This window comes from Oenanthe melanoleuca, chromosome 28 (assembly GCF_029582105.1).
Source record: "Oenanthe melanoleuca isolate GR-GAL-2019-014 chromosome 28, OMel1.0, whole genome shotgun sequence".
NCBI classification, from domain to species: domain Eukaryota; kingdom Metazoa; phylum Chordata; class Aves; order Passeriformes; family Muscicapidae; genus Oenanthe; species Oenanthe melanoleuca.
Window position 1 is genome coordinate 2,888,807 of NC_079361.1, and position 9,267 is coordinate 2,898,073.

At 57.3% G+C, this 9,267-nt stretch overlaps 1 protein-coding gene across 2 annotated transcripts; it reads left to right on the top strand.

Annotated features, from left to right (window-relative positions):
* Positions 1-294: 294 nt before the first annotated feature.
* TLE5 (TLE family member 5, transcriptional modulator) lies at positions 295-9,062 on the top strand. Of its 2 annotated transcripts, none has more exons than XM_056512575.1 (7): positions 295-471; positions 758-855; positions 2,305-2,368; positions 4,568-4,612; positions 5,853-5,915; positions 7,193-7,267; positions 7,855-9,062. In XM_056512575.1, exons 1-7 carry the CDS (start codon positions 445-447, stop codon positions 8,071-8,073), a joined length of 591 nt encoding a protein of 196 aa, XP_056368550.1. In that variant the 5' UTR covers positions 295-444; the 3' UTR covers positions 8,074-9,062. The 2 variants fall into 2 exon arrangements, with proteins under 2 accessions (XP_056368550.1, XP_056368549.1); XM_056512574.1 differs by having other exon boundaries at positions 308-471; positions 7,852-9,062.
* The last annotated feature ends 205 nt before the right edge of the window (positions 9,063-9,267 follow it).

The window sequence follows — 9,267 nt, forward strand, 5'->3', positions numbered from 1 at the left end:
CAGGGACGGCACGGAGCAGAGCGGAGCCCATCCCGGAGCCCATCCCGGAGCTCAGCCCGGAGCCCAGCCCGGAGCTCAGCCCGGAGCCCATCCCGGAGCCCAGCCCGGCCCGGGGCCCGCGGCCGGCGGCGCCGCGCGGCGGGGGCGGGGACCGGCGGGGGCGGGCGCGGCCGTGGGCCCGCCCGGGCCGGGGAGGCGGCGGCGGCGGCAGGTGGTGCCGAGCAGCCGCAGGACGGAGCCGGAGCCGCAGCCGCCATTAGACAATAGGCGCCGGCGGCGGGAGCGGGAGCGGCGCGGGGCGAGCGGCGCGGCCGGGGCGGGGCGGCCGCGGGGCCGGGGCGGCCGGACCCGGCGCGGACAAAGGCGGCGGCGGCGCGGGGAGCCGCGGCGGGGGCGGGAGGCGGCACCGGGCCGCTCCGTGCGGGGACCGAGCCGCAACCTGACATGATGTTTCCACAAAGCCGGCACTCGGTACGGCGCGGCCCGGGCCGGAGCGGCCGCGGGGCGGGGCCGGGCGCCGGCGGGGCCGCGGGGGCTGCGCGGGGGCTGCCCGGCCTCCCTCGGCCCCGCGGGGTCCGGGGCACCGAGCGCCTCCCGCCGGCACCGGGAAGGGGCCCCACGGGTGACCTTGGGCGCGTCCCGGGCGCCGGGCCCCGGGGTGCCCCCGGTGTGGGCTGTGGGTGAGCGGGGCGGGCTCGGGGCGGGGGGGCCCGGCCGGCCCCGGCCCCGGCCCCAGCGCTGTCTCCTGTTGTTCAAGGGCTCCTCTCACCTGCCTCAGCAGCTGAAGTTCACGACCTCCGACTCCTGCGACCGCATCAAGGACGAGTTCCAGCTGCTGCAGGCCCAGTACCACAGGTATGTGCTCCCCCCGGCCCCGGGGCTGTCCCGCAGCCGGTGCACGGGGATCGCTCCGGTTCTTGTGCTCCTTGCTTCGCTCCGGGGACCGGGTGAGAATATGGGGAAGGGGAGCCAGTGGTGTAGCTCGGGACGCCTTTGGCTGGACCTCGGGCACGGCGTTGGTCGTGTCCACATGGGAGCCCAGCGAGGAGAACGCCCATTCCCTTCTCCAGCCAAGGTCTTTCCTCCAAGTGCTGCTCAGCCAGGACTGCACAGACACTTGCCAGGCCTCCTGCCTCTTGCTGGGAGTTTTCCTCAGTTTTTTTCGCTGGCTGCCATTCCTGGACTGCAAATGCTGCAGGGAGCACTTAAATCCAAAAGCTTCTACTTTTCTGTGTGTGTGTGTGTGTAAATAGTGCTGCTGACCCAAAAGCTGGCTTGAGACAATCTGTTGCTTTGTGTCTGTGTGTCTGACATAAACATGAAGCCCTTTGGTTGAAATGCTCTGGGTGATGCCCTCTGCAATGGCCTGGCACTGGTTTTGGTGTGTGCATTGGTGCCATGTGGCTGCAGTGTCCCCAGCCCAGGCTCTGCCTGCAGGCAGGTTGCACGTTTGTGGTGGTGTCACTCTGGCAGGAGCAGGCAGAAAAACTGCTGGGAAGTGGCCATTTCCTGGTGTCTCTGTGCCTTGGCAGTGCCATCAGGGGAGTAGGGCAGCCCAAGGAACATTCCTGCCGAAAGGGAAGCTTTCCCCCCACGCTGCTCCACCCCCTTGGACTTAATCTGCTCAAGAAGGAGCAGGTTTTGTGTAGGTGAAGCTGTTTCTTGTTTGAAACATAAAACCACAGCACATGCTGGCTGCAGTTGCTCGGCTGGTGAGTTGGAGTCTCATAAAACACTGGGAGCAGCGGCACTTTCTCTAAAGGGTGTGAAGAATCTAGGAGAGAGGAAAAATCCTTCCTTTTGGGAGGGATGTGCTGCACTTGGGCCTCTCCCCCGCCCCCATCCAGAAGTGGGTCTGGCTTTGGTTTTGATGTTGTATTGGAACATCTCTTGAGTGCTGCAGACAGGTTGTGTGCCAGAATCTGTCCCCAGCTGCCAGTGATCTGTTGAGGAAAGGCAAACCCCTCCCTGGGCAGCCAACCCTGCTTCTCCCCAGCATTCTGCTTCCTGTGGAATGGATTTGCCTGAGGGAGGTCAGTGCTCTGCTGGTGGATAGCCTTGTGTCCTTTTCCTGAGTGTGTGCTGGGGAGACTCCTGCTGAGAAAGTGGGAGCAGGCTCTGTGTGGTCACTGCTGTGAGCACAGCTCAGCCTGTCTGGGCTCTGGCCACCCCTTGAAGTCCAGATAGTGATGTCCAAGAATCCAGCCTGGCCAGGACGAGGCTGTGCAGGAAGCAGCTGCTCTGTGGCGATCAACTCTCTCACCTCCTGTTTGTGGTTTTCTTTACTGTTTTCTGGCTTTTCAGCTTGAAGTTGGAATGTGACAAACTAGCCAGCGAGAAATCGGAGATGCAGCGTCACTACGTCATGGTAAGGACCGGCCCAGAGCAGAGTGTGGGTGGCAACACCAGCAGGTGCCTGAGCCTGGGCTCTGCCTGGCAGGGAGCCCACGCCCCACAGAGCTCCAGGGCTCTCAGCAGGGCTGGAATTGGCTTTTTTCTCAAAATGGGGCTGTTTTGTTTTGGCTGCATGCAGGGGGTTGTTGAAATGCACGGTGGCAGGGAGTTTTGTGATGTAGGAAATGAGGCTCGGTGGGTGATTGCTTGATGGCCTGGCTGCCTGTGCCTAAAGGAAGTGACAGCTCTTACACACCTGAGAAGTGCTGCAAGGTGCTGGTGTGCAGGTGTTTGGGGACTCTGGGAAGGTCATGGCCAGTGAGAGAGAAAGCAGTGCTCTGAGCGGTCATGAAACTGGGAAACTCCACCAGTTAGGTGTGAGTTAGAAGCAGAAATCAGCTTCTGAAACCCTGTGCACCTTCTGGTGACCCTACAGCCTTGCTGAACCATGGTGCTGAGTGCTGGCACGTGTGTCCCAGCACAGGGTGTGCAAGCCCCAGGGCAGTGCCTGGTAAAGGCATGAGAAATGGTGCCATGTGTGGGCAGTAGGCTTAGCTGTGGCTTTCCAAGGAGAAATCTGCCAGGAAACAGCCATGTTCTGGTGAGCAGGGTGAGGGTTTTTCTGCCAGGTGATGCCTCTGGAGCCCTTGTAGCAGAGGGGAGGGATGCCAGGCAGGGCTGTGGTCTCTTCCTTTCCTATCATGGAGTTAGCAGGAGGCTGCAGTACTGTCCATGAAATGAGCTGGTTCCTGCTTGCCAGCTGCTGCACCTACCCTGAAAAGAAGAGATAAGATATAGAAATTAATAGAGCAGCTATTCAGAGCAGAGTTAAGACTTAAAAAATCAGAAATAAGGAACCTAGCTGGCCTCTTCATCTTTCTCTACTGCCCTTGAGCCAGACTCTGAGCCTGTGAGGAGTGAGGTGCTGGGGACAAGGAGAAGAGGTCACAGCTTTCCTGGTGTATTAATGGGGAAGCCTGCCCCGTTCTCCCTGGTAAACAATTGCTTCCTGTGCCTCAGTCTGCACGGAAACCCTCATCTCCAGCCGTGGCCAAGATGCATTTTTTCTCCTCCTTAATGCTGGCAGTCACCAGAATGGATTTAGGTTGCTGTCAGCAGCAGAGGGAAGGGCTGTTGCTCGTGGCGCAGCGCTGGAGGCTCTGCAGGCGCAGCAGCTCCTGCCTTGTCTGCGTGGCTCAGCCCGAGCTGCCGCCGCTCCCCGTCACGGGCAGCCAAGAGGAGGCTTCCTGAGAATGTGCAAAGCTGCTACAGCTGCTCTGATTTTTGAATAAGTCACAATTGGCAGCTTGGGGGACGGGCTCCTGCTTCCTGCTCGGTCTCCAGAATGCAAAGGAGCCTGGAGAGCCCGCAGCAGGCTGAGATCATTCCCATCCCAAGCCGGGCGCTTCATCGCCTTGTGGCGTCGGTACCAGGATGCCAGTGATCCTCAATTAAACGAGCACAGATGTGGATTGTTCTTTTCCCTTTGGAAGAATCAGGATTGCAGCCTGCAGGAGGAGGTTTCTAAACTCTCAAAACATCAGCCTTATAACAGCTTCTTCCAGGGGTCAGGAATTAGCTGTCTCTGCCAATAGATTGTCTGTAGCTGCCTGTTGCTGCTGTGCAGGGGTTTTCTGGGTGGATTGTTTTTGTGTGTGGTGGGGGGAGGTTTCCACATAACTCTTTCCTAAACAGCTGGAGCTGTGTGCAGCTGGATGTGTTACTTGCTAGATGAAGTCCAGTTGTGATCTCTCCCATTTGCTGCTGAAGCAGTCATGTAGGTTTTAGGATACTGGCCAGGCAAAGCTCACAGAGCCAGGCTTCTTCTCTCCTGGCTGTGCTTAGGGAAGTCTGGAGCCCTGAGCCTTTTTCCAGGTTTGACACAGCATCACTCACTCTCACCTCAGTGCAGACTGTGGAAAGGTGTCTGTCTCTGAGGGGAGTCCTGTGGAGCAAGTCTCCAGGTCTGGAATAGGGTGGGCAGGCAGCACCTGAAGGGGGTCTCTGTGCTTCCCTCCTTCTGTCTTTGTTTCTTGGGGTTTCCCTCTGCTCTCTTGCCTTGCCCAACCTTTGTAGAAAACCCTGCCAGGAATGTAGTGGTGGTTCCCAGCACTTACCTGGCAGAGACCTGACTTACAATTTGTTTTTTTTTCTCTTCTCTCCTGCTCTACAGTACTATGAGATGTCCTACGGGCTGAATATTGAAATGCACAAACAGGTAGGGGAAAGCATCTCCAAGTGCTGTAATTCCTGGGGAAGGTGTGTTGTCAGCTCTGCTTTGCCCTCTTTCACATCAGTTGCATTTCAGGAGCTAGAAATGCCATCAGCCTCTAAAATGTCAGAGCTGCCTTTGAAATTCAGCCCCACCTCCCCCAGGATCACAGTGCTGGCCTGTGGGCCCCATCCTGGGCTCTGGGCACCCTGTGGTTCTCCCCAGGGCCTGAACAGGTATTTGAGCACCAGGAAGGGTCTGGAGCTCTGGCTTGGAGACTCTGTGGCCTGGATAAGTTTGCTTATTACCCTCACTGGTGGTTAAGTTGTTAATTATCCCCAGTGACTAATTACCTGTGGTGTTAACAACATGAGCCTCCTCTGAGCCTGTCTCTATCTGGCTCCAGCTCCAGTCACAAAGTGGGCTGCATGTCGTGGCTCAGTTTTAAGCCTCTTAGCACAGTTCTGTTCCTCACAAAGGCATTTGGTGCTTCTGATCCCATTGCCCTTGTTGCTAAGCCCATGAGACTGGATTCCCTGGGAAAACCTGGATCTTGTCGAAGAATCTGAGCCACAAATCCTCTGCTGTCCCATGATGTCTCCCAGCCTCATCTTCTTCCCTGTGGTGCTGTTGGGGTCCCCTCAGCTGGTTTGGATGTGTGCCTGTTCCCTTTGGCTCTGTATTTATTTTGACTCCTTTGGAAAGTGATTTGCAAAGGACTGGTAGCTTCACTGTTTGCCAGGAGAAAAGCATTTAACACCTCAGGATTTGCCACTGCTGGTGTGAGGGTAGTGGGGAAGCTGCCCAGCCCCTCTGGTCTACCCCTGTAGCCCCAGTCCAGCAGCTGAACTGGGGAGGGGGAGCCTGAGAGGACTGAACAGCCATGTGTATGTCTGTGTCCACATGGGAGATGTAATTCAGCACATCCCCACCTGGGTCTGCAGTAACTTTCCTCTCTAGTTGCTCCCAATTGCTTAAATGAATGTTGAGGACCTGGAGAGGAAGAGGAATAATGAAACTTTGCTCTCTGCAGTCAGCAGCATCCTTTCATTTAACCATGCAGGGAGGAGCCTCAGGGGGCAGGGTGATCCCCATGGCACCAGGATGCTGCCAGGAGAGTGGATTGTCTCAAAGCCATTTGGGGACCCAGGGCTGGCCAGGGGAGGGGGAAGGTGGGGCAGCTCATGCTGTGGGTGCTCAGTCCTGAGCTTCCTGACTTCTCCTCTCTATTTCTCTCACCTTTTAGGCTGAAATTGTCAAGAGGCTAAATGGGATTTGTGCACAGGTTCTGCCCTACCTTTCACAAGAGGTGAGTCCCCCAGCTTGGGGATCTGTTGGCGTGGAGGCTCCTGTCCCTCTGCTGCAGGAGGTGCCTCAGCCCTCCTGCACAGGCAGCTCTCACCCCTGCATGGGAAACCCTTGCAGCTCTCACCCCTGCATGGGGACCAGCCCTTCAAGGCAGTGTTGGAGCTCTGTGTGGTGGTTCATGGGTGCCCCTCCATCCCTTCTGTGGCAGCTGGGGACAGAGCTGCTCCTGCTCTGTCCTGCCCGTGGCTCCTGAGCCATCAGCCACATCTGCAGTGGGAGCTTTGGCTGCTAATCTGGGGAGAAGGACACTTAAAAAAATACCTCCATATGGCTCCTCTTTGAGATCTGGTTCCTCTGCCTCATTAATTAATGCAGCTGATGGGCTCCTCCCACTCCCCTGAGAAATTAATTGGGGGAGGAGGTGCTTGGGAGTTGCTGTCTGAGGCAAGGGGGGGGATTAAGTATTTCTAGAGCCTTCTTTTCTGTCTCCCCATGGAGATTGAGTTCTCAGCAATTCTTCTGGCCCTTTGGGGGTTGGAGACTTCTTACTTGGAGTCGGTGCTGGGCTTGGGGCACAGGTTCTGTTTTTCCCACCCACCTGTTCTTAGGACAGACAAAGTCGCTTGCTGATCAGATCAGAGCTGCCTAATAACTAAGCCCCAGCTAAATCTTTTGCATCTTAATGCAATCCTTAACCCTGTCCTGGTGCCAAAATGAAAAGAAAAATCCCCTTGCTGAAGTGCAGTGGATGGCCTGGTGTTTCAAAGACTTTGTGCTCTGCAAGGAGCAAGTACAGTTCTCCTTTATTTTTTTTTAAAGTATATGATACAGATTTTTTGCCTGTGTTTGGAACACCCAGCTGCTGCTGCAGTTGTTATCCAAGATGTATCCCAAGGAGCTTCCCAAGAACTGCTGATTTTAGGGCTTGTTTTGTTTGTTAGAGGGTCTGTGTAGGTGAAGGGTGGCAGGATGAGAGACGCTGCCCACCTTGGAGTCTTCTGGCCAAGGATCTCTGGGTGTGTGGAGAGCAGGACAAGGAAGGGTGGGGGTATGAGGGGACCTGCTTAGCCCTGTGGTGAGGAAATGGATGAGACAGAGGTGCTTCCTTCCCTGCTCCTTGCTGCCCTAGGCCTGGGTGTGAGGCTCTTGTCTTGGGTGAAGTGTCTGCAGGTGTCTCCAGCTCTGGGGTAACCAGCCTGGTTGAGTGGGCTGGGTCCCTGTTCTGCTTCCCTGTGGCACTAGAAGTGACCCCAAATTCCTCTGTTTTCTCCATGCCAGCATCAGCAGCAAGTCCTGGGAGCCATTGAACGAGCCAAGCAGGTCACGGCGCCAGAACTGAACTCCATCATCCGTGTACGTGATGCACCTTTAGCTTGGGCTGGGAGGGGTGGGAATCCAGGCCCTTGGCCAGGACACAGAGCTGGGCTGTGGATGCTTGGCCTGGGGACATCAGGGGACCCCTGCAGTGGGATGAGGCTGCAAGGCTGGGCTGGCTGTGCTGGCACAGGGTTGGTTCCAGCCAGGCTTGCTGGGATGTTTGCAGGGATCCCTGCTCTGTGTCAGGGAGAGGAGCTTTGGTTTAGAGCAGGAGCTGCAGTAGGCACTGGGTATGAAAACACCAAGTGCTCTTGGTCGGAGTTGTGAGTGAAGGCTTTGACTGCAGCCTGGGGATGTGCCAGAGCCTGAGGCCAAGTGTCCTGTGGGGTAGAGGCTGTGACACTGTTGAGTCTTTGGGGGTTGTCACAGCAGCAGGGCTCTAGACCCTCTTTTCCCACCCCACCCTGAGGCTGCAATGCTCTCAAGCTCCCCGAGCTCCCTGGTTTAAGCTCGATTGCTGGCACACTCTGGCCAGTCCAGGCCCTCGGTGTGGGGTCCAAGTGCACTCAAAATGACAATACCCCCGTTGTGTCTCCATGTCTGTCCCTCATTCCCTACAGCAGCAGCTTCAAGCTCACCAGCTGTCGCAGCTCCAAGCCCTCGCTCTGCCTCTGACCCCGCTGCCCGTGGGGCTGCAGCCGCCGTCCCTCCCCGCCGTCAGCGCCGGCACCGGGCTCCTGTCGCTCTCGGCCCTGGGCTCGCAGGCTCACCTCTCCAAGGAGGACAAGAACGGCCACGACGGGGACGCCCACCAAGATGATGACGGGGAGAAATCGGATTAGAGCGACCGGGGGGCCGGGGAAGGGGCTGTCTGGGGGAGGGAGGGAGGGAGGGAGGGAGGGGGCGGGTTAGTGCAAAATGCAGTATCTCTGTTTGCTGTGCAGCAGGGCCGTGGTGACCTGTGCTCGGTGGCAGCTCGCCAGGCCTGTCCCCACGGGTGGCTGGCAGGGCCTGGGGGGTGTCCCCAGCGCCGTCCCCGGCTGCTGCACAGCAATGCAAGCGCCAGAGCATTACCCGTGTGGCCAATCGTGCTCTCCCTGTGCCCAGCCTGCCTCCCCTGTCCCTCCTCCCACTCACAGAGCCGAGCCTGACTCTGGCTTGGGCTGCTCTGGGGCCACTTTGCCCCCTGGCTGTCCCAGCTCCTCGGTGCCCTGTGGCCCCTCCCTCCACCTGCTGCTCCCCCCTCGGTATTTAAAGATTTGCCCCTTGATCCTAACGGTTCTGCACAACTCCCTGCTAGGATCCCTGGCCCAGAACAATCTCCTCCCTTCCCCAGGCGCTCTTGGTCTCGTTGCACCGCCCTGGCCCCATGTCCCCCACGCCCCTCCTGCACTAATACCAGGCTGTTCTGCATGTACCTGTTCTCAAGCAGCTCTGGCTGCCAGGGGCTTCACCCTGGGCTGGAGGGGGAGCCTGTGCCACCTGCTCCCCCTCAGCACAGCATCCAGCTCTGGGGGGCCCAGGTGGCTGGGCAGAGGGGGCAGGCAGACCGAGAGCCTTCCCCCTCCCTGTGCCCCTGCCCTGTGTAGAGGATACAGCAGCTTTCTCTGTTCTTATCTCCGTGCGCTAGCGTGTCTTCTTAAAAAACAAAAATGGAAAAAAAATAATAAATAATAATCTGGTGTTTGTATATAGTTCTTTAGAAAGATCTTGTTTTGCTTTTTGTGTTTAATCACTTGACCTATAATAAGAGGAACTGAAAATGCTGTATCAAGGACGTACAAGCTGTGCCTTTCAAATAAAGAAATAAGAAGGTTGGTTAAAACCGTGACTTGCTGCTGCTTTCTTGCTGCCTTTGGGATGACTTTAAAATACTTCTCTGTGTCTCCTGTCCATTCAATCAGCTGGGGAGAAGAGGGAGTTTTCCTGGTTCACCTGTGCTTGGGAGGTGTCTGGAGGTACAGCCCTCCTTCCTTCAGGTGGTAGCTTATCCCAGATTATTCTTTTCTTGTTGGATGTGCTGCTCTCCCTCTGGA

Excerpts from the sequence above, each read along its gene's own strand:
- TLE5 (XM_056512574.1), top strand. The coding sequence starts at position 445 with ATGATGTTTCCACAAAGCCGGCACTCG. Across the intron at positions 472-757 it reads TTCCACAAAGCCGGCACTCG|GGCTCCTCTCACCTGCCTCA; the intron begins GTACGGCGCGGC and ends CTGTTGTTCAAG. Across the intron at positions 856-2,304 it reads CTGCAGGCCCAGTACCACAG|CTTGAAGTTGGAATGTGACA; the intron begins GTATGTGCTCCC and ends CTGGCTTTTCAG.